The 25,019-nt window shown below is 42.5% G+C and overlaps 1 protein-coding gene across 17 annotated transcripts in view; it reads right to left on the minus strand.

Annotated features, from left to right (window-relative positions):
- Positions 1-25,019, minus strand: part of FOXP1 (forkhead box P1) — a 377,034-nt gene that overhangs the window by 61,008 nt on the left and 291,007 nt on the right. For 12 of the 17 annotated variants that reach the window (XM_079316612.1, XM_079316618.1, XM_079316603.1 and 9 more), the window contains 4 exons: positions 13,979-14,116; positions 12,821-12,910; positions 7,409-7,568; positions 1,151-1,355 (listed from right to left, as the gene is read on the minus strand). In XM_079316612.1, coding sequence (XP_079172738.1) covers positions 1,151-1,355; positions 7,409-7,568; positions 12,821-12,910; positions 13,979-14,116 — 593 coding nt within the window. Of the gene's footprint in view, positions 1-1,150; positions 1,356-7,408; positions 7,569-12,820; positions 12,911-13,978; positions 14,117-24,784; positions 24,940-25,019 lie in introns of those variants that run through there. The other 5 variants (XM_079316617.1, XM_079316604.1, XM_079316606.1 and 2 more) reach the window with 2 other exon arrangements.

Below are 25,019 nucleotides of genomic sequence, written 5' to 3' on the forward strand. Positions count from 1 at the left end.
CACACAACACTTCTTCAACAGTGGGTGTGCTCTCCTTTAAAATCTATCTATTCCCAGCAGCACTATTTTCTTAATATCAGAAAGATGTAAGAGGTATTTATATAGCTTCCATATCAATCTACTTTCAGACCACCAGAAATACAAACTCGATGGCTTAAAAATTCCATTATCCTCTTTCTAATGAATGAAAGAAGGACGGAAAGACAAAGCCATCAGTTTCTATAAAATCCACCTTTCACTAGTGTCTGCTGTAACATCTCTGGATGGGCAAAGGGACTCCCCTGAATGCAAAGGAGCACTGCCCTCTCCACTGTGCTCCCTCCTCGAGACCCTTCCTCCTCCTCCTCCTCCTCCTCCGGCAGCGACGCCGAGGCTGCAGCCAGTGCTGGCACCCACAGCCCCGGCGCCTGGGCCTGTCTATCTCTCCAGAAGCAAAAGTTACGTTGTTAGACACGCCTCAGTGAAATCTGGGGGTGTAAAGAAACAAACCTGCAATAAAGCATCCTCTGGAATAAAGCAGAGCCCGCGCCGAGAAGCACGTCAACAGACAACCCCTGATTTAAGCCATTTCTTTTAACAATGCGAGCCGAGCAAGTATAAATTAACTCACACTTTTAAAAGCCAAACAACACCAGTTAGCTAATTTTATCAGCACTTAAAGATTAAAAAAAAAAAAAAAAAAAAAAAAGCAGCCACTTTGTTTTAGAGAAATCTGGTAAACTCAAGCCTACCGTGTCTTGTGAAAGCAGGTAATACAGAGTAGAAAAAAGCAACTATGTTAGATGAGAAAGGGCACCAAAATTTGGCAGAAAAATGAGGACTGTACTGATTTTCTTGCTCACCTCCAGCCTGTAAACTCAAAACACGAGTACCACCACCTATGACACAAAACTCAAAAAAACCCCTTCAGCTTCTTCACACTTCCCAATACGCTTACCCAACGCACTTCTAATTAGCTAACTGTGCCCACATTGATCCAATTAACAAGCCATAAAGATCTGAACAAAGGGAGCACATTCTGCCCAGTGGAGACTCTATTCAGCCACGCCAACACCAGACAGAGCAAGACGTGGAGGACAAAACAGAGGCCAAGGCACTTGGCCATCGCTCGGGACGCGATGCTCGGGGTGCCAAACCCGCAGGCACCTACCTCTCCCGTTTAGGAGTGTGCACTGAGAGCTGTCCATTAGTTGAGGCGTGTGGGTTGATGATTAAGGAGGTCTTGGAGGGTGCAGAGGAGGAGACGCAGGTGGTGGACAGGTCCAGGCTGCTGTGGTTGTTGCTGGCTGCCTCCTCCGCTGTGTGTGAGCTTGTCACTTCCTTCCAGAGCTGCTGCAGTTCTGTTGGAATCATGCCTGAAACAAACAAATTGGATAATTAAATCAATTAACAGCTAATTCGGCCGTCTTCAAACAGTAATTAAATCAAAGAGTCAGTAAACAAAGCCTAGTGTTAGTTTTGCCTGTGTGTGTTTTTGCGCATGTATTTTTTTTTTTTTTTAATAACTAAATGCTAATACTGCACTGCACGACTCTGCTACGCTCTGGTGTGACACCTGCAGTACTCGTGGAATGCAAAATCCAGGCTGTGGGGCACAGGGATCCACATAACACCACACCCACACTATACACCATGCTAAATATTTTAATTTTTTTGTAATTTTTAGACCAATGACCCATTTTCAGAGTCTCTATTTGGGCAAAAATCACACCCACAGCAAGGCTGACTGCAAAGGTGGCTACCGGCTACTCTATGTTCAGTTAAGAAATTAAATTTCTTTCTTTTTCCACAATTTTTCTTGCTTTTTTTTTTTTTAGTAAAGTGACTACTTTCTAACCTGTTATTAAAAACAAGGAAGGTCTTAGGAAAAAAAATACTCAGCTTTATTATTATGACAACATGAACCACAACATGACTAATTTTGTGCTTAAGTTTTAAATGATGACAAATAGCTTTGTTATTAAATACAGTTTTTATTAATCACTTTTAGACGTAAATTATGAATTCATATTGTCTTCCTGAAATGCTTTTCAAATTTTAACAGTCAAATTGATTATACTATGATTATTTCATTAACACACCTATCTTTCTCATTAATTTTGGTTTCTCGAACTGCTCACTTAATTGATGGATGTGTCTACCGAAAAACTGTATAACTTTCTATACAAGTAACACTATTATTACTGTCATTTCTTAGATCAATGCTAATGAGCCATTCAAAAGTAAAATGAAAACAGAAAATAAGCATCGAGAAAAAAATAATAATAAAAAATTGTGTTTTTTAAAATGTGCCAAAGTGGACACCAGAGTTAGGGAGACAACATTCAGCAACTAATGCAAGTGAAAGCTGGAAACTCCAGTGGGCCAAACGGAAGGTGAACCATGTGCTCACACTGAGATCATGCTTTTGGATAAAGCTGATGTTTGTGACATGATCCAACAAGTCAAGTTTCTCTCACTGCAGACTATTGCAGCTCTTTCAGAGAAGGCCATGGGAAAAAATTAGCAGCAGAGACACGTCACTCAAATATTCAGGGAAACAATAATAATAATAATAATAATAAGTCAATGTCTGTGTGTTTTTGAAAAAGTTTCTCATCAGTGTGCTTCCAGCTCATGGTTTGGGTGAGTGTTCACTGTTTCACCATGTTGTAGCTCTGGAGCTATCCTAAGGAAACCTGCCATTTTCTCAGTGTACAGCAGCAGCTCACACAGGCATGTACCTCACCCAACCTAAGGTATTGAAATAAAAAAAAAAAAAGGCAGTATGCATTATATTCATTTGAAACACATAATAAAAAATGCCAAGGTCTAAATTTAATTTATTTTTGTCATTTAGAATACAATGGATAGATAATCATCTCAACGTGATCAGCCAAACATCTTTACTTTGCTAAACTGTTAAAGATTTTAATTATGCTAGCTTTGGAGAGCACTGGTCTAATGAGGCGATAGACTCCAGAGAATCTAAGTGGTTAAGAACTGTGAAATGAGTCTGATAGGATTTTTTTATATTCACCGTGGATCGTTTGCATATCAAAGAGGAGTAAATTATTGCACGACAGACCAATAACCTTCCCCGCCTTTCCCAGAGTAGCATTAACAAAAACAGTTGGTCTCCGGTACAAAAAAATGCTGAAATCCTTAAGTATCTGCAATTAATATATATTAGGGAAGAGGCTTCAATTTATACATTAAGTGATCAGATATTCTTAGGACACATCCGTTTCTCTAAAGCCACGTCATTTTCCTTTCATCAGCCCCCAAATGCCAATTATATTTTGATGGATTTTGTCCCAAATGAGCATTTAGTTATTAGACATATTCAATTATTACTTGTCCCCTGGAATTAAACCTCTGAGCAAATTAAACAAAGAAGAAGGTCAGTACACAAGCCCGTGTCCTGTTTTGCTGTGTGGGGGCTATTATTTTCAAACACCTTGCAAAGTGACAGTGTGGGATGTATTTTTAGCTAACACGCTTGACAGGACTGTCTGCACACTAACAATTACCTGTGAGCAGGGCTGACCCTTACACACTGTTTACTCAGTTGAAACAATAGTGAATAGACTTGTCTGTTGATGATAACATATTGATATGAGAACATATGAGCCGACACCTATTTTTATTTTCCAGAATAAGCAAATAGGGAAAGAATAACTGGCCTTTTTAAATTTTCTTCTTTTTTTTTTTTTTTAATCTGCAGGATTTCTGCAGGTTTTTAATTAGACACAGGCTATCATCCACTGTCCTCTCTCTGCTCTCCACTTTCCCCTCCTCCCAGTCACTTCTGGATCTACCAGTGCTTTGTCCCATAGAAAAGCCTGAAAGTGTTACAGCCATTAAAACAGACATACACATGATATTTATGCCTCTAAAAGTCAAAGTGTTTGGTGTAACTTCCCATGCAAGTGTAACTCCCATTAGTACTAACAACAACTATACCACAGATGGAAAGAAAAATAAAATATACCCAGTTGTGTGTGGGAAAATGCTAGAGACAGTAAGGATTTTAGGCTGGATGACATTAATTTAAAGAGCTATCTGTGATGTCACACATGTCCACACACAACCCTTTGCCAAAAACTGACTACATCACCTGATTAATAAAATAAAATTAGAAATAGCCTCTCTCCTCCTGCCCTGAATTTAGTTCCTTTAGAATAATTCTGGAGAGAATTTCTGACTAGCCTGTCAAACTGGGCAGCTGAGAGGTATGCTCATCACTCATCCAGCAAAATGGTTAAATAAAATAATAGAACAAATGGCAAAAGCAAGTCAAATAGATCCACGACCACTCGCAATAAATTATGTAATTTACCATTTAACAGTCTCATTTTAACAGCGAGAGCTAAATTTCAAGTCAGATTCCCAGAACTGAGCTGCAATTATCTGAGATCACTGCAACTTCCTATGGCTCAGGAACGGGATCCAGACCTGAAAGTGCCAAATCTACAGCAGCAATCAGGCACCCGGATGTCTCAGTCCTATTATTTTCACTCGCTGGTGATCTGAAGTGTGATTTGCAGTTTCATTTTGAAGATGCTAAAGATCTCACTCTCGCAGCTCAGAACACTGCTGAAATGGGGTTTATTTTAAAATTGCTGCTATGCACAGATGTAAAATCCAGATTATAGAAGTGTCTAAATACTAAGCAGCAAAGATTACACAAATATAACATTAAAGGATGTGCTATTTTGTTTGAGACAATAGGCGAGCACTAAAAACTAAAATGAAACTAAAATACAGATTTAAACAATCTATTAGTTCTGAAAACATAACGAAAATGTCACTTATGAAGTAGCATTCTCTCCTCGGAAACATTTATTATTATTACAGATACTTAAGAATAAAAGCAAAATGCTTTAAACTGAATTCACAGCTACATTTACTAGAGGGATGATTTTACTTCTTTTATACACACATTTACAGTATCTGTCTCAGTCTTGCAAACTGTTCTGAAAACAAAAGGGCATGAGAGATGTAATTTTTTTTTTTTTAAATAAGAAGCATCCATTACCAATTATTTTAAACTATAGCTCTGGCTCTTCATTGCATTTTTCAGGACAACTAGTCCTCTTGATTATGAAAGAAAATGTAGGCACAGGTTTAAAAAATGTATGTTGTGGGGACAGTTGACAGATTACTGCTCACAGAACTCAATTTCCCAACCCCAGGTATCACCGGCTCAAAGACAAACAGAGTTGCTCAACCTCTTTGTGTCCTTGTACCTCCATACCCAGGTGACCATGTTCAAGCAAGCAGAAAGTTGATTTAAACCTCATAATGACATCAGTTTTAAGCCATCATCTCTCTGATAAAAAGGAATAAAATATCGTGCTGGATCTCAACCCGCCGCGAGTCTCCAGTTCCTCTTTCCTGCCGGCCCCCAACGCTCGCAGCTCATTTCCCTGCCAGAACCAACCCTCTCTGCCTATGTTTGTGCTGTCTGTGGCGTGCAAGTCAGCACCCCTCAGGTTTTAAACACGCTCCTGGGCGAGGACTAATAGTTACACTTCCCTGCTAACCGTATCAATCAATGCCACGACGGCTGAATTACCGACCGGTGTCTCCGATGTGTTACCGCACAGATTACACTTCATGCATCACCACATTCATTTCGTTCACATTACACATGAGCGTGTCTTGTCACTGCCCAATTGCCCTCCTCTGGACAGCTTAACTGATGGACTATACAATGAACCTTACTGAGTCAACTTAATGGTATAGGAGCTGTGGGAAAAATTAGCAAGGTTGAAGCTTTAGTCCGGTGGGTGTGTGGGAACAGCCTGGGATGCTTCCAACAATAAATCTGAGGTGTAATTAGTGCACGTTACAACATCTTGCAAGCATAAATGGCATTTCATCTACATGCCCTTTTTCCCTGGACTCATTTTACACTTTCTCCCCATCACTCTGCATTGATGGTGACTGCCCCAAACCTGATCCTGCAACTCCCACCTGGGCACCACCTTCCCATGGATCAGCCTCCAACTGCTGCACTGCCCTGCTCTACACTAGGCATCCAGTTTTGGGATGTTGGGAAGTTGAACTGAGACTTGGGGAGACAGGGGTCAGGCCCCCAAAAGCTCAGCCTCTCAACACAGGAGTTAAGCACTCAAATACCTTCTCAGGTCTGGCAAAAATAAGCCTAAATAAAGCACGTCAGCCACACAGCAAAGCAGACTCCACTCCCCAGTTGGGCCTCTGTTTATCCATATAAGTTAATATTCACCAGCCACCTCATTCTCCTTTTTTGTAGCTATGTATACAGAAAAAAAAAAAAGGAGGGTGAAGAAACAGAAGCAATTTCATCCTGTCCCCTCCATTTAAGCGAACAGAGCTGAATGCAAATTCACTGTATGATTTAGAAACTAGGAATAGCCCTAAGGCTGCTTTCAAGATCCCAAATCATTCAACTTGGGCTGACTCAAGTTATGAAGGTGAATGTTCAAATTTATTATGGGGCAAGGGAAGGAGAAGGCAGGATTATTCAGACATACCAGCATCGTGGTTGATGCTATGGCATGGGTGAGCCATGCCAACCCCAAACAGTCTGCTTTAACCACAGCAGCCAGAGCTCAGGCAAATCTGTTAAACTGTCCCACAGCTTGCAGACAAACCCAGTTTAAAAAGTAAAATAATAAATTTAAGCCAAAAAATAAAAGAGAGAATAAAACCCCTAGGTTATAATCACTGTCAAAAGTATTGTGGATTTAAGTAGTGCTTTCAGTGTATCAGTGTCTTAAAAAAATAAAATAAATTGGGATTTCAGCAAAGCAGTAACTTCTTGCAGAGTGCAGGACTGAATAAAGGCGTAGGAGGATCTAATTGTCAATAACACCATTAGAATTAAATGGAATTAATCCCAATTTGCTTCAGCATGGAGGAAGGAACAGAAGCACTGAGGCAATGACACAAAGGCTGTGGAGAGCAGCCATGGCCCCTCTCTGGCAGCCACAGCCGAGGGCACTGGAGCTCCCCAGCCTGTGGGTCAGAGCTGCTCTGTGCCAGCTCACGGCCAGGCTGGGACCAGGAAGGCTCAATCAACACATCTGGGAAAGGAAAAGCTGCTCTCACACACCCTCAGCCATGAAGCCAGCACCAGGAATCAATAAAGACTCCTCCTGTGAAGGATTCCAAGCCCAGATGAGCACAAGCAGCAGCTCTGAGCCTGCCAGACCGGCTGCAGCTGTGCAAACTGCATGTGAACTCCGAGCCCTCTGCACCCCGCCAGTCAGAGCAGCCCAGGACTGCAGCACCACCCTTCCCAAAAAAACACCTCTGTAACACCCACCCTGCCCATCAGCATCTTTCTGTGCTTATTATCTTATGAGCCTGGGGCTCTCCCTCTCTCTTCCCCCAGGTGACAATTCTGAGTGGGCACACCCTCAAACCCCTGACCTACCTTGTGCAAGGGGTTGCAAAGGCAGAGTAGGCTGCCCGGGCTGGATGGTCAGCAGCCCCTGACGCTGCAGAGACAGGAGGTGCTGCTGCTGCAACTGCTGCATCTGTAAGAGCTGCTGCTGAAAGGCCAACTGCTGCGTGGCCACCTGCTGCTGCTGGGGCTGCAAAAAACAAAATGAATAAAAATTAAAATGTATGCTTGTTAATACAGGAGCAAAGCAGAGGATTTACAGGGCTCCTCGTCTCAACTTGCTTCAACTTCTGATGGCAGTCACTTGGTATAAAGGCCAAGCCAGTGAGCCCACCACCCCTGGCAAAGACCCCAAGGAATGTTTAGATGCTGGGGCTAACACAGGCTTGCAGATTCCCATCTCCAGTGGTTAACTTTCACCCGACCTAAATCCCTGCTGCCACCCAATTACAAATGCATACAGCATTTCTTGGTCCGTGTGTTCATGTTTTACCCCAGACGTGGTTGTGTTTCACTGGTGGGTGAAAAAACACACTGATGAAAATCCTGGGCAATTCTTTGAGGAAAAGAACATGAGAATCACACCCCACAATCATATCACACCTAGGTGTAACAAGAAACCCTGCACTGTGCTCTGTTTGCTCATTCAAGGGCTGTCTCGACTATTAAGGCAATTCGACTGGCCTAATTTATGGTATTTTATACTGACTCTCTCTTCTTCATCCATCAAGCCCCACAATACTCTCTGTTACACTGAAATTATTCTGTGCTGTATTTAAGGCTGCTACTTCTGCACTTTGAAATTTTTAATTATTCTCACTAGAAAGAAGATGGAGTTGCTTTACTCCACAGGGATGTGAACCTTGAACCTTCGAGGTGTAAAAGAACATGTTGCTTTTCTCACTACTGTACCCGGAGAAGCTTTTAACTACTCTGTTTATCACTTCTGACATAAATAAATGAGAAAAAATCAGACCTTTGAAGAAGAAAAACTTCATCTAATATTGTTAATTAGCCATGACAAACGATGAAATAACATTGTAAATCTTTCATAGAAACAGCCACTAGATTTTAATTACACACATTCATAATTTAGCAAACAACATCTTACTTGAATGTGAGTGTTTAATATGTACAGTACTCGAGGCTTTAGAGTCCTTAATTTTGTTCAGTTAAGGAAGCCTCTAGGTTTTGCTTCCATGCTCATCTTGTATTTTATTTGCTTTGTTCTTTAAAATCCATGAAAGGCTTTGCATTTTGATAAATATCTTTTTATTTATTGTACAATGACAGGAGGAAAACTTTTGTTGTGTAAAACATCAATACATCATGCCAGTGTTTAGCAGATCCTTGTGCTAGCCAAAAAAAATTAATGTAGATTTCCTTAGTAATTATCTGAGTGATAGAAAGATAATACAGTGCAGTAGTACAATAAATAGAAGGAAATTATCTAATATCCCTAATCTGCTAGGAATCATATCAAGGTGGAGGTCTTATACACATTATGGCTAACAATTATGGAAAGAAAATTAACTCTTACCAAACTGCACACCTTCACAAACAAACCCCAGCCAGATCCCGAGCTTTCTGTCACCCTTCCTTGACACCTAGCCAGAGGATCACTGGTCCCATTCCCTACTGGTGTTACACAGGGAAAAACCCCTCCAGAGCTGCTGGACAGACAGACTGACAGACACCAACTGTGGGTTTGACCTCTAGCTTTTAGCACCACCACGCCCCATCAATCCTAATACTGTGACCTTATACCCACAACTCTGAGAGTCAGCCATTCCATTAATCTTATTACAAACTCAGTTTATCTTATTTCCAAAGAAAAACTTGGACTTCAGGAGCACATCTAAACAAATAGGTGTTTGGATATTCTGAAACTCGGAGAGTTTACATTTCCTTGCAACAGCTTGCTCTGACACATCCATTTGTTGCAACTATTTGCAACAGCACCATATGCATGCAGGCCCCAGCAACAGTTGTATTGAGCTAAAGTAACGTTTGCTTCCATAAATATTAATTTTAAAATATATATACTTAATGTGTTTATATTAATATATTTATATTATTAGTACTAGGTGTAGTAAGCTATGTTTTACCTATTTGCCCTAAGAGTGCAAAGTTAGCACATGGGTATTTTTTTAAAAAATCCTTTATATCAATTGACTGATGCCCTTTTGGTTGTCTTCTCAGCTATCCTAAGAAAAGCTCTTGAACACACTCTACTTTGAAAAGCCAGGATATAAAAGTATACAAGGCCCATTGTCCAAGAAAGAATTTAAAAGCAAGACACGTTGCCAAACTGCGCTCCCCACCCAGTTACCAAACACAGGATACAAGGCAGTTTGTTTACTTCTCACAATTGAATGCATACAAAAAAGGTCTCGGTGCAGTCCTGTTGTCAGGTCAGTAGTCAGTGTTAAAATGCTGAAATATCCTGATAAAACTTGCATTTTTGATCCCCTCCCTAAAGCTTCTGTCAAAGGTCTGTTTTCCTTTCTTAGGTTACTCCCTACTGCCTAACATAAACTGTCACAGTGCCGGAGGACAAACAGCCCTGCTCGGGAAACGGCGCGCTCCGTCCAGCGCCGCCGGGCACCCCCTGCCTTGGGGAGCCCCGAGTTCTCCAGAGAGCAGCAACAGGGCTGGGATACCCCCCAGCACCTCTGCCCCTCGCTGTCAGGCACTGCTCACCCTCTGCTACGCCGAGCAGCCCTCGAGTAAAACCCCCCGAACCTCGCTGGGGTCCCTCTGCTGCTCTGCTCGGGGGTCGGTGCCTCTCACCAGCGGGGCTGGGGAGGTTTGCTGTGTTTTCCTTCTCTCACCACGGCACAATAGGACGAGGCACGGGCAGAATGACTTGGGGGATGCCGTACATGAATATGCTTGTTCCATCTGTCAAGGTACAGGCTCAGCCCTCGTTAGCACGGCAGCGCCGACCCCGCCACGGCACTGCCCGCCAGTTTTCAGTGCCAGAGGGAGGGGGAAGAAATAAAATAACACGAGGCCACCTTTTCCATGCTAATTTAGCAAGAATAACCTCCTTAAGCTGGGCTGAACAAACCTGTGGGGTGAAATGCATTGTTGAAATGGACCTCCACTAAAACCATCAGCAATAATACTCCCCCCCCAAACCCCCAGAATAAGCTGAAGAGAGTTAGATCCTTGTTCTCTTTCCAGCTATCCTGTTAAAATGCTCTTCTTGAAACAGGAAGGAGTCCTTTCTTATTGTTGCTTTCGCTAGTGTAATATCAGAAGTGTGACCACAGTAAATCAGTGTGTTAGATATTGAAATGCCATCACATTGTCTAACTTCCCTTCTTGTCTTTTTTAACACAAAGTATTTTTTTCTTTAAGCTCCAAGCCCTCATCTTTGTGTCTGAGATGCTCTCCTGTCTGACAACAGCAATTTAGAAGAGTTAACTTTTATCGTTCATTCTGCTGTGTAACTTTCCCCTTCAAATTTCTTTATCTGCCCTCTGAGCTCATCTGAACTTTCATGTTCTCCCAGCATGCAGGCTTGCATTCAAAACTATGTCTAATAGACCAAATAAGAGGTTAATAAGAAGTGGCAACAGAAAGAAAAAATACAATCCCTGGTAACTGATAAGAATGACAGTGGCAGCCCTTTATTGTTTGTCTTCAAATATAGAGTTAAAGATCTTTAAAAAACTAAATTTTGACGCCTTTGAAAAGAAAGAAGCACAAAATAACAACAGGGGGTTATTGCCTGCCAGCCACAGGGGAGAAGCTCCATAATTCTTATTCTCCCTTTTGAAGGCTGTTAGAAATCTGATTCAAAAAAGCAGAGAAAGCCTCTTGAGGCTATCGCCATTTCCTGTGATCATGCATAATGCGTTTCAAAAGTGGGTTTTTACCAATTCTGTTGATCAATTGCACCTCCTTCATATTCCCTCTTTTTTCTGCTGTGTTTACATCTGATGTGACTCAATGACAAGCGCTGTCTGAGACTGTGAAACAGACCTGTCATGTTGATTTATGGGCGCATCAAACCACGACTTGTCCAAACTGAAGCTCGCAGTTCATTAATTAGAGAGTTGTGACTTTGAAGTCAGCTTTCAGACTGTGGTTTTTAACATTTGGCTTAATTTATATGCTCTTGAATGTGGATCTCTAAGGAAAAAACTGAAATTCCCTTCTTGTCTTTGAACTTCTTTTGACCGCACAATAATCATTTCTTTGTCCAGAGTGATGCCTGCATCCCAGAGTCATTAACGCGCATTGAACTGCCACTGATGAGTAAGCCCTACTGAATTAGAAAAACAGCCAGCAAAACAAAGCTGAGAGCATTCTGCACAGTGATATCTCACAATTACATGCCTTCCCTCCCTGTGCCATTTCCATTTTAATTACTGTTAGTCCTTTAGATTTACATTTTAGACACTTTTTAATCTGTTCCCTTTTTATTATAGTGGCGCCCGTAAGCGCGCTATGGTTAAGGTTGTGTCAGCGTTTCCATTATAAACCCCCCTGTTTTCAGGGGTTTATAACTCAGCTGGAAAAATTCACTCTGGGTTGAAACTTGGCACAGGTGGCACGATTTGCCGAAATTTCAAGGGGAATGGGAAGCAGAAATCGGTGCATGCTTTGAGCAACACCCCTTGCCAGGTGACAGGAGAGCTGCTGCTGTCACCGGACATCACCCAGTGTCTCTAGCCAAGAAGAAGCTTTCTAGGATCTACCTAAGCCAGCACTGATGTCAGATTAAACAGCCAAGTCCCAAACTCCTCCAGAATTAAGAGCTGGACTCAGCACCTTGAAATGTAATTGCAAGAATATTAAATTTAAGCACACCAAAAACAACGAACAAAGTTTCGGATGTGACAGGTATTGTGGAAGGGAGGTGCATCTAAAGGACAGGCAGGAACTACCCTGGTCTGTCCCCTGCAGTTATGGACCATGGTATCATCAGAGCAAGGTCTCCTGCCACCTCTTCTCCGTGCCACCACTGATGCTGCTCCAGCGTGGTCCCTCCTGCTCAGCCCATGCTGTGAGGAACGTGCAACCAGAACCTCTCTGGCTGGAAAGAGCAAGCCCAAACCCAACACCTCTCAGCATTCTGCTTTGTTTAGAGAGCACAGCAGCGATCTGGGCCTGCTGCCTTGCCCCCTCCCCTCTCCACCATAACTAACTCCCCAAAGCACTCCCCCAAGATGCAAGTCTAGATGCCTGCTCCAGGACTCATACCCAACAGCAAGGCCTGGTCCCCTGCTATAAAATATGTGGCAGCAAGCAAATGGAAAGCACAGGAAAACACAGGCGAAAACAGGACAATAACTCTAAATCTGAAAGCTGAGGCCCGATAGAGTCAGTTCACTTGTGCAATCATTTATAAGATGAATGACAGTTTAATAGCCACTAGACAGTCCCCAGGGATCTGTGGTTTGAAAGTAAAATGGGTATTGTCTGTACCTCTTTAGGCTGTTTTCCAGCATGTTGTTGCTGTAAAAGTTGAAGCTGCAACTGTTCCTGTTGTTTCTTATAAAACTCTTGAAGCTGCTGCTACAAAGAAAAGGAAAGATGGTAAGTAACAAAGTAGAGAGCCAATTCAGTGTCCCTTTTGGTGTAACACACAAACTGTGATTTGAAAAATAGCATCCTTTTATCTGTAATGGTCTGACCTTTAGTTTGAAACTCAACAATAAATTCAGTGCACACTGACTATTCTTGGCATTATCGTTTGAAAAGTAATCTCCAAAATGAACTGATGAAAAACATACCATTTTCTACACAAACTAATTAAAATAAGGCAAGCAATGACCTTTGATTGTAACAACAAAGCCAAAATGCCCTTGCTGAGAGAGCCTGGCAAATCTCTGTTGTGAAACACACATGCTTTCTAAATGATAGGGTTTGACTGTATTAAGTGTTGTTCAATACATGCATAGACATCCTGGAAAATGCTCTCCTCCCATTGCCCAGATGTGCTCTGCACAGGCAGAGCTGTGGCCAGGGGCAGGACAGAGCCTGGGAGCCAGGAGGGAGCAGGCAGGGATGGGCTGGGTGGATGCTCTGTGAGACCCCCAAACCCTGAGATAACAGAGCCTCAGGGCTTGGTGGGGGCCACCTTCCAGAGAAAGGACCATGGGCTGGCAGAAGTACTGACACACAGCCCAGCATATGTTGGCTGAAATCAAACAGGCTTGCAAACCTCTCCACTTCTGTTTCCACCGTTTCCACAGCCCTTTATGGTTCCAGATGGAAATAACGAGGTCTAAATTGGGAAGTATTGCCCTTCTACCTTGTTTATTCCAATTAGTCAGGGCACACCAAGCCTTCTGAGGGATGCAGGCAAAAGCAACAGGGACATCTGCCGAAGTCCTGACACTTAAATATGCATCTGTATTATTTAGCTCATCTTGGAAACACTCCTAGCACTGCTCCCTGGATTTGCTTCCAGTAGCTATTTCTAGAATTAAAAACAAAAGAGCAGTCAGGTCAGCTCACAGCATGGCTGCTCCAAGGTTCAGACCTGAGATGTGGGCAGCTTCTTTCCCCAGGGGTGTTCCAGGAGGTGAAGCCTCCAGCATCCCTAGGGGCCACCTGAGCAGCTGTTAAGGAAACAATTACCTGTTGAAGCATGAGTGCCTGCTGCTGTTGGAGCAGGACTTGGAGTTGCTGGGGAGTTAGCACTTGTTGCTGGAGGATCTGCTGCATTTGCTGGGGAGTGATCACTTGAGGTGTCATCATAGCCACCGACACTGGAACCTGAAGGCCAAGAGGAGAGAAAGAGGGTCAGAGCACATCCCCACAGCTCCTCCAGCATCCCCATGTCAGGGGAGCTCATTCCTGGCATCAAGGGGGCTGAAGGTGAGAGCCCTTTCAGCCCACCCTGGCCAGTACACAGGTACTGACCACACCTTCCCGGTGACTGAATCCCCCTTTGGCAAAACATGATTGGATGGAAATTCCTTAAAGCAAGTAATATGGTAAAGATTTAATTATTTTTACAAGAAATCATGGGCTGGGTATTTTTCCTCCCAGAAAGCCCTTGCTTTCTGTAGAGAAATCCAACAGCCAAACATCCCGCGCTGATGAGATCTAGACCCTATTACGACAGGTTTTTCAGAAAATTGAAGGAAGGCTCAGTGATGTGAATAACAGCACTAGACTCCTATGCAATTTTTACAGAAAGGCCCTACCACGATGTCTTTACCATTCCATATTCACCCAGCATACAGATGTCTTCAATTCTTTCATATTATGTGAGATACCATTAAAAGCCGCTTTCCATGACATTTCAGTGACAAACAGCTACAGTGATGAACTTGATAGCATTTCATATTTGCAACTGTTAACACGTTTCTGCACGGGCATCTTTGCAAGGAACCTGTACACTGTATCTGAAAGGATGATGTCTTGTTCAGATAAAACACTGACATTAAAATGACAGGCTGTCTTGGCCAAGGTTACACAAATTGTATTCAAGCGGATACCTAATGACAATGCTATGAATTCTGCAAGCTTTCTAGAATGTAATTTAGCTATTCAAAATAATCACTGCACTTGTGTTTAATTTGCAGACTACATGAGAACCATTTTGTCAGTCCCAGTAATGCAAGAAGACTATTTCCCTGGAAACCCACCCCTCTACCCTCCACCCCAAAAAGGGGAAAAAAAAGGAGGGGAAAAAAAACAATAGAAGAAAAGACAAAACCCATATGAGTTTTATTGAAGCACCTTACTTTTCTATAGTTTTAAATCAAATACATGACAGCACAAAACTAAAAGCAGTAAAGGATATACTTTGCTAAAAAGGATCTCCTGTCATCTCATGTATTACAATAAAGGGTAATAATATGTTTAGCACTTTTTCCGTGAACCACTTTTTAAAAAAAATCAGCAGACAATAGCTGATCAGAAGATAAAGGAGTTTAAAAAAAAAATCTTCCAGTGTAGTAGTAAGCAAGAGAAATGCAGTATTAATTTTATGTAACATAATGTCTTAATATGCAGTTTATCTTGACTTTTTCACATGATTTGTCCTGTCATTTGCATAGCAAGCTCTCATTCCTAATTTCACAGTCATTATGCACTGATGTCCTGATTTCTCAGCATCACTAATCTTGATGAACTAAAAATGGTTCCTGAAGGTCAGAGGCATGTACAGTGCACATCTCCCCGTGTTGTTGTGTACATGTCGTGTGCCAGGGCCAGACACTGCCTCCAGAACATCTGCCTGAGCAGAGCCCAGCAAGGGCTCCACGCCTCTGACATCCCATTAATGCCAGCATGGAGAGGCCCTCTGAGGCACAGCAAGTTCCCACATCACTGATGGGGTCCAGTCAACGCCAGCAAAAGGAGATTTAACTATGGGACAAACACCAGAACCACCAGAACCAGTGGCCACTCTCCCATGGCCGGTGCCACATCCCCGTGCCTACGGGAAAGCCAGCACCTTGCCACACAGGACCAGCTCCGAGCACACTGAGTCATCAGCACAAGTAATCCCATTAATTCAGAATATCTTAATCCACAGTCTTTAAAAAAAACTTTTCTGGGAGTAGAAAATTATTTAATTAAATCCTGCTGTCACTATCTTCGCCCCGAAGCGTGACTCACCTTCATTATTCTCATCCCCAAAGAAGTTTACTTTACCCTGGGGTTTGTACTACTTCTCATTGAAGCTGGACCAAGCAAACAGAAGAGGAAGCATGTTTAAGTATGTTTTCTGTGCCCTTCTTGGAAGATAGACAAGACAAATACTCTTCAGTCAGATTTATGACGACAAGCAGGGATACAGACAGGAATAGGGTGGGGTGCTGTAAACCCTACACATGGGTGATTAATCCAAAGGGCTGCATTCTGCCGTCAGCTGGGCAGGGACAACTCCCATTCACTTCCATGGCCTTTCTGCACGTTTATCTTGGGACAGATCTGGTGATTAGGCCCTCTCTTTGAAAACTGGCCACGTACCTTCCAGTAACAAATCTCTTAGCTGCACACTCCTTGCTAGAACAGAAGCACTTAAGCAGAGAGAAAAAAAAAAATCATGTATGTACTGCGCACAGGCAGAGAGTACAAGTACACAGAGTACAAGTTTGTGTTGGTCTGTTCGACTTCGTTTTACCATCTGAAACCACATTTTCACACCACACCTGCGCTTCTAAAGAAGGTTCTGCCTTCCATTTATAAACACAGCCACGTTTAGCCACGGCCTGTACTTTTGTTTATCACAAAAGCAGCTTACAGAAACCTTGCACAAACAAATTCAAATGAACCAGAAACTATCTGGTTAAAAATTACAACACACATCCCGGACGAGCGTGGGCACACACGTACGGTCTGAGGGACTTTAAATAGTTAAGAATGATGGCCTATATATCCACTCTCTTAACTCCCAACGTCCAACTTTTCCATGTAGCTAGTCCCTGGTAATACTAGGAATCAAAGGGCATGCAGCACCAGCAATAGGCTATTATAGCCCACACTTTATTACCCATTACTACCGAGGTCATTAGCGGTAAGAGTGATTGTACCGGTCTTAACCTATTGATCATTGTAACTACTATCATTTAATCCCGTGTTGAATGTCTGGAAAGCTGCTAAAGGCACACAAGAGAGAGTGCTTTAGTGATGAGAAATATAGCCAAAGCTTGGAAATTACACTTTGATTCATAAAATCTAGCCAGTGGTTTAAATCAATAGTATTTAAAACAGTCATGTAAGTTCTTAACTACAGCTCTCTAATATTTATGGGTCCCTTTTTGAGTGTATTCAGTCAAAACTAAACTTTATTTTAGATACTGTGCAATATACTTTACATTATGTTAGATAAAAAATATTTATTTCTGATATTTTGTCTGATAGTGAGTGAAACCTAAACCAAGAGCTATAAATTCATTTTAGATTTCTATCTCTCAGATGTCAACTTAAATGTGTTGCCAAAAAAATTACAAACCAACTTTAAAAATGACTTAACTGTTTAAGAACATGAAAATGAGCATGTTTTACGAGTTAACAATGAATCACAGAAGGCAGTCTATGAAGAACTAAAATAATTCTGTCTTACTGCCTTCAGGGAGTTGAAGTTCAAATTAAACTACTGGCAGATATATTTAAAGAATGCTAAGTTAGCATGCAGAGAAGAAATCAATCTTTTATTTTTTCTTTCAAGTTGTTTATTTCTATTTTGCACTTGAAACATGATTGTTGTTATTGATATGATTAATGAACTACTTTTGGTATTGTTGACTGATAACAATAGGGTGTGGTAGATACCCAGCTGCATGTAAACCTGGCAGCAAAGGTAAAAATACAGCTGCAATTTGGCTTTGGGAGCTGTGCTAGTATGGACCTGCTGACATGCTAATACCATCAACGGCAAAAAATGTCTTTAATACTCACAATTGTCTTCGCTCACTGTTTCTCCCAGGGTTTTGCTTCTGCTCCTCTGCATCCCCCAAAGCCCTCCCAGCCCCACAGTTCCCACTGAGACCCTTCCATTCCAAGCCCTAAAAATGCCCTATTTTTGGCAAGACCAACCAAGGGAAACTTCCACAAACTTGGGCCAAGATCCCCTTTAACTTCTCCCCACGAAATTACAGCAGGGATGCATTTGTCACTCCTCCACACAACCCAGACAAGGGTCACAGGGATGAAAATGATTTAGTCCTATTTAATCATCTCCATTCCCTCATTTTCGGTGATATTAATATAATTAAATACTAGCTAAATAATTTCAAGTAGCTTAATCTTGTATGAAGGGGGAAAAAAAAAAAAGAAAATAAAAGAAAGGAAAAAAAAAGAAAAATAAAAAAAAGAATGCCATTTTCACACCCGGTGCCTCCGATGCTGGATACGGCTGTGGTTCTGTTAACTGTTAGCAGGCATGCATGGAAGATGGGGAGGATTTCCTTAATTCATAAAGAATAACTCTGCCAGAAAATCCTTTTCTCCTGCAATCTATGTTCAAACTTGATTTCAGTAAGCCCTCATACCAGGCACCTTGGATTTCCAAACAGCAATTTTTCGGTTAAAGATTTTGTGATAAAAAGTTGAACGGAGCAAAACAACTGAACACAGAGAAGAAAAAGTCACTGAGGAACAGTTAAAAATACTGAACTACAGTAAAAATAGCTATGGCCAGGCAAAACCAAACAATCAACTTGAGCTGTCCTATTAGCAAGGTATTATTTGAAATATATTTAAAATATAAAAAAAAAATTCAGGCGAAACAATGCAAAACAGGAGAAGATAAAGCACTGACACCCTGGCAAGCAGAGAGGCACAATGCCACAAGCCAGAGCAAAGCCCAGCAAAATAAGAAGTGCTGAAGGCAGGAAGGACCTGCTTTCATCCTGAGACTAAAACATTTCCGACATAATATTTCATTCTCCAAAATCCCAACACAAAAATGCCACTGCAGGAATTATTCACGCAGGAGCTGCACTGCTGGCTCATTATGTGAAATGGAAGCTCACTTTTAGACTTAGCTCTTTTGCCATAATACAGCACAGAGCATTAAGACAGGTAATGTTTATTATATTAATGTAAAATCAGCTAAGTAGTCTGTCATTAGCATAACTGTGCTCTCTGTAACAATACAACTCCCTATTATAAGGGGGGGGGGAAGTCTCCTTAAAATTAAATTAGCATTTTATTATTATAATTTTGTTTATTGTATTTTATCAGGAGTGAAGATCTCCTTCTGACCCACAGAAAGCAGAATGGTGGGCTATGCTGACATTCCCTGGCATGTCAGGATGTCTGCTGTCTTCTGTATTCTCTTCTAGCTGAGGAAAAACGGGAATATTTTCGTATTTGTTTACAGAATGAAACATCTGATCTTATCTTCCACTTCTCATGCATACCAGGTTTCTCACTAAGTGCCAGGATAATTGTTTCTGCTATAATAAATACCCATTTAATTTGCATAAAAATATAAAGTTTACATAAATTAAATCCTTTCTACATCTAACATTTGTCAAATAGAGACTAAACCAGAACATACACACACATCCAAATACCCCTTTAATAAGATGAGTGAGATTTTAAGCTTGAGATTAATATCGTCATTTTTCACGTTTTAAAAAGTTACCAGTTCTGTTTCCATCTCTAGCATAAAAGGAAAAATTATATAACCTGCTGTACATGGTTCCAAACAGTGGTGATTTTATAAGATTCAGTTTAAAACTAAAAAGAAAGAAAAGAAAAAAAAAGGAAAAAAACCCCTGCATTTTTTTCCAGAGTTTAGGAGAGGAAATGTTAGATCAACATATTCTGCCAAAAAAGCCTCAAATAAACCAAAAGCAATCCTGCTTAGAAGCATCCAAAATACCCCTAAAGCCCTTGAAAACCCCTTGAAACCCTCTCTCCCAAACACTCTTAATATACTGAGAATGATCATGGTGTCAGACTCCTTACATTTGTGTATTAATTCATACATACATTATGGAGAGCTTAATTAAATAATAAAAGACCATGATTGAACCAGCAGCATTTAATATGCCCAGAATTTCGTGTGAGTGAAAGGGAAGTGTTAAACAGAGGGGCTTTTTCTTTTTCTTTCTTATGGCAGATTTTAAAGAACTGCAACTCCCAACAGATTTCTAGGAAGGATGAGCCCTCTCTACATCCCTGGCTATTCTCTCCATCAAAAATCAAATCCACACATGCCTGCTCTTCAGATTCAGGGCATTTGAGATGACGTACGTTGTGGTGGCCAGTTGAAAAAAAAACCTAATGATTCTTGAAAAAAAAAAAAAACCCCACCTGGTTAAATCCTGCTGTTTATTTCCCACACAAACCAGAGCTCTGCTTAAACACTCAGGTTGGCTTTGCCACTCTGGTTCCAAGCGACGCCTTTATAACAGTTGTAAACTTTATTTGCTTTAAAATGTGCAGGTTTTCACACCTATGGCAGACACCTACAGCTGAACATCACAGCTAAGCACAACGGTGCAAATTAGATTCTAATGAGAAAACATCAGTTGCTTCTTTGACAATTTTGCCATTCACTGATTTACTTCTAATGAAGACGCACTCCAACCAGCCAGCTCGCCGTGTTAAAGGTCAAAGCACGTTCAAAAAAATGCCTCACAAAATCAAGGCAAATGGGAAACCCGTAAAGAAACCTTCTCATAAAGTGGCGTGGCAATTAGAGTAATTGTGCGAAAAGCCGTCTTCGGTAAAAAGTAAAAGAAATTAAGCTGCCACTACTGTAACAGGTTAGATGAAAATCAAAATTTAATGTATTCTCCCTTGTGTCGTCTTGTTTTGTCAAGACATCAAATAGAATTGGAAAGTACAAAATAACAAGCCCTTGAGAAATCACAGAAGCCGACCTTTTTGATGTTGTTGGTTTACCTTGTTCTCAGTTATTTGAACAATGATGTTTCAGATTTAAGGGCAAGATAAAGCTTAAAAATTAAAACCCGTTGTCAGTTTGGGGAGGAGGGGGTGTTGTCCCTCCCAAGTAACAGAGCATCTTACCTAATCAATGAAGGCAAATTCGTCCAAAACTAGTGCACAGAACAATTAGCAATTCCACTTATCTGTTCAATATTCAGTCTGGGTTCTGTAACATTCATTCAACTTGAATACAGACTACAGATCCTCCTGCTAGCGCAGAAAACCACGCTGGAAAGGTTAAAAAGAATAATAAAAAAAAAGAAATAAAAGGAAAAAAGGCTGGGGCAGAGATATTTGCCAGTGCTGCTTCTCTCCCGATCTCTACACGGCCACTTTAATCTGCAGATGAGTATATGGTGGAATTTTTTTTCCCTTTCCTTTTAACTGGAAAGCAAAGCTGAACAAGTAAGCACCTTATAAAAACAAAACAGGACAGGACATTTTAACTGAACTACAGCAAAGTAGTTTCCAGTAATGCAGTTCTGCTTTCAATAAAACAAACAAACTGCTTAAAACTAGCCAAGCCTTTCACCAAACAATAACAAATTTAACTTATGGTGTCAGGACTTTCCCACAATCTAGTTTTGCAGGTGTTGATAAAACTACCCCTGCTACTGCTTTTCCCTAGCAAAGAGGAGAGAAAAACAACACCAGTAAGTTATCCTGCTACTGAGAAACCTTTACAGAAAGTAAATGCAAGTGCTGTGTCCTCCCAGCTCACGTTTTTCTACAGCAGCTCTGAAAGACTAAGAAATACAGAGCAGAAAAGCACAGGAGCTATTGAAACTCTTAAACTTTTGAATGCAAAAATCCTTCTTCCCTTACCTTTCTTCAGCTGCCGGAGCATGTAATCACAGACACAGAAACCAAGGCATTTTGCACTGAAATAATAATTTCAGGATTCTAAAAACAACTTCATCCTCAAGCAACAACAGTGCTTGAGTGCTGTCAGGTTAAAATGGTGCATAAGAAATCACTCTGACTGCCCTACCTCACTTTCAATGCCTAAAAATCCATTTTATCCTTCTCCACACAACTGTTGCAACCCTTTTCTTCCTTGCACACAACTAAAACCAACTCAGCTCGTGCAGACGTCAGAGCCCACCGTCCATCAGGGCAATCATCCATCTGTGACCCATTGCCACAGTCTGATCACTGTTCACACCCCAGCACAAATTTCAGCGTGGGGTTGAGAGTTACACTTTAAAACGTGCACAGGGCTCACCCAGCCCTAGAAGAACGTGCGGCACCCACACCTTCCTCTGAGCACTGAGGGCCCTGCAAAGACAGCACAGGGAATTCATTTCTTCCCTGTCAATCCCATTGTATTTATGACTTTTCTTTAGTTCAGCTGAGTGACTGGTCAGAGCATGTCTCAGAGCTTTTTTTTTTTATCTTTTAAAGCAAAAATAACACCGCTTAGAAAAGGGAGGGCACAATGGCACAGCACAGTAAAAGCAAATGTTAAACAAGACTCAGAAAAAAAACCAAACCAACTGTAGCAAACAAAAAAAATTTCAAAGCAGCCCTTCCTATCATAAGCTTTCTGATGATTTATGGTTTACCAACTCAGCAAGGTTACGCAACACTGCATGCCTTTAGATGCATTATTTGAGTCAGTTGAGATTTAATTAAGATCACAGCCTCCAAAATCCCTGTCAAATGAAAATTCACAGAAGACAATACACTATATATCCTCATGCAGATAGTCTCCATTCCATGCTCTGGAATAACATAAGTTAATCCTCGTTTCTATGGTGGCAGACAAAAGTTCACTAATTTTGTTTTCTTTTGACACTTGTGTTGTTTTCTGTTTTATGTCATGAGATCATTCCCTTTTGAGTGGGGAGGGGAGCTGGTATAGGGGGAGAGGAGGGAGAGCAATATGTCTGAATATGGCAGCAGATGTATTTTGACATTCTCACAGCTCTGCTGTGATGTCATCAAGTTTTCATATAATTAACCCCTGCCAGTAAGAGCATCCTTTCATGACATCTGTCCATTGGGAAGAGGAGGAAGGAGTCAGGGAAAAAAGCACAAAAAGTACCTCAGTCTCGCTCTCACGCTAAAACCAAAATCAAACAAAATTAAATTAAGGCTACAAAATACCATTTACATCTTCCTTCTGTGTCAGTGCCTGGCTTTCCCCAATTCATTATCTGCCCCAACCACCTCCTCACCTCCGTGCTCTGTAACCACACGCCAGGGACCCGCAGCTCATTCCCGCGCCTTCTCCTCCTGATGGTCCTGGTGCAGGGGAACCCCTTCACTCTATAATCCAGTTCCTCTATTTGCCAAGCATGAGCACATTAAATAAAACAATATTTCTTACAGAGAAATTGCTAGAACTTTACCTCATTCCACTGTATTCCTATTTGTATTATCTTAATATCTGCTTGCTTATCTCATGGTTTAGAAATGACAGGTGCTAGCGGTCTTTTGTTTGACAGGCCACTACACAAATAACTGTCTTGCCTGAAAGGGCTAATGCACTACTAATGAACAATAAATCAACTTTGATTATAAAGTGTCAGACCAATCAGTTTGCAGTTCAGCTCTATCACAGTCTAGGCCAAGGCAGCTACTCAGTTCAGGCAGGACTCGGGTTTCATCTCTGCAGCCTTATCAATGAAATTTTTTGGACGCAGCCACAGGAGATCACTGAAAGCCCTCTGACAGCAGATTTTCCGCTGGCTGCGAGGAGAGGACAGAGCCTGCTTTTAGAGCCTTCCTAGGCTGCTACTACAATAAATATACAATCAACAAAAGCCATTTCTTTACCAGACAGAAGCGCGCTCTAACGACATACGCACATGTGCACATGTGTTGTAGCCGTGACTTTTAGAAAAAAACAGAAATGCTTTTCAACTCGGTGTAAAAGATGTGCGAGATGCCTGAGAGCTCTGCACATTAAACGCACTTACGAGGGGTTCGAGCTGGTAAATAATAACTTAGCAGGCAGGGGGCTTACAGCTCCGGGGGGCGAGAAGGGGAAAGAGCTTCCTCGCCTACTACAGCTACTGCACACGCACAAGGCATTCCAGGATTGGGCCCGGGAGCATCAGGCATGAGAATCAGCTGTGATCCAAATTACAAAAAAAAAAAAAAGTATCTTAACATTTCAGTTTATTTATAAAAAGGCAAACTAGCGTGCGCAAGTCACTTTTTATTAGAAATAAACTTCAGCGATTTATTGTAGTTCACAACTCAACACTCACTGCTAGAATAAATCCAACCGTTTGGTTTTCATAAACAGATCTTGGTCACCCTGAATGATTCACACTTCCTGCCACCAAACTTGTTTTTATTTAAAAATATGAAATGGCAGCGTGTCGAACGCCGGCACACGCACCGAGACGGCTGTGCCGCGTTACCGAGCGGCGCTTCCCCGCCACCAGCACAAGGACAAGGCACAACTCTCACTGTTCTCGGAGACAAGCTGGCTTTGAAGGAGTTAATTCCAGAGAGGAAGAGTGTATATGCACTTTGCTCTAAACTTACCACCCACTTCCTAAGGGTTCCCTCCTCCCCGCCACCACCACCCTCGAAATTTCAGCTCACTCGCACTGCAACGCTGACACCGAGCCCGGCTGCGCCGAGATCCCGTTACATCCACTCCGCCGGGGTTCACAGCACCAGTCAATGTCAAAAACAAAGCTCACTCAATTTCCCCTGGTAAACTGACTAGCGAACCCATTCAGGGATCCCGGCTCCTGACATTTAAACCTGACACTGTGTTTTATCCGGCTCCGTGCACTTTCCCTCCTTCCTCGCTCTTTTTCCCAACTCCGGCGCTGCGGCACAGCCCGCCCGGCTACGCGCACTGTCACGACAGGCGCCGGGCGACACGCTCCGCTCATCACTTCTAAAAATCCCGGCGAGTTGCGGGGCTGTCCCTCCCTCCTCCTCCTCCTCCTCCCGCCGAGAAGCCGGCACCGCTCGGCTCCTCCAGGCCGCCGCGGCTCTTTCCGCCACTTTGCGCGGGCCTCCCGCCCCCCGATCCCCACCGCGCGGGGCACCCACCTGGGCGGCGGCGGGCGGCGTGCGGCGCGCCGGGCCATGGAGCGGGCTGTGGGAGCGGCGGGGCGCGCAGCGGTGCGGAGCCTCCGCGGGCGCGGGCGGAGTGCGGGGCGCGCTGCTCGCGGGCTGCCGCCGCCGCCGCCGCGCCGCCACCCGCGCGGCCCCGCCCTGCGCCGCCGCGCACACCCCGCCCCGGAACGGGGCGCCCCGCGGGCCGCCCCCGCCCCCCGCCCGGGCA

This window comes from Erithacus rubecula (genome assembly GCF_903797595.1).
Source record: "Erithacus rubecula genome assembly, chromosome: 13".
NCBI lineage: Eukaryota > Metazoa > Chordata > Aves > Passeriformes > Muscicapidae > Erithacus > Erithacus rubecula.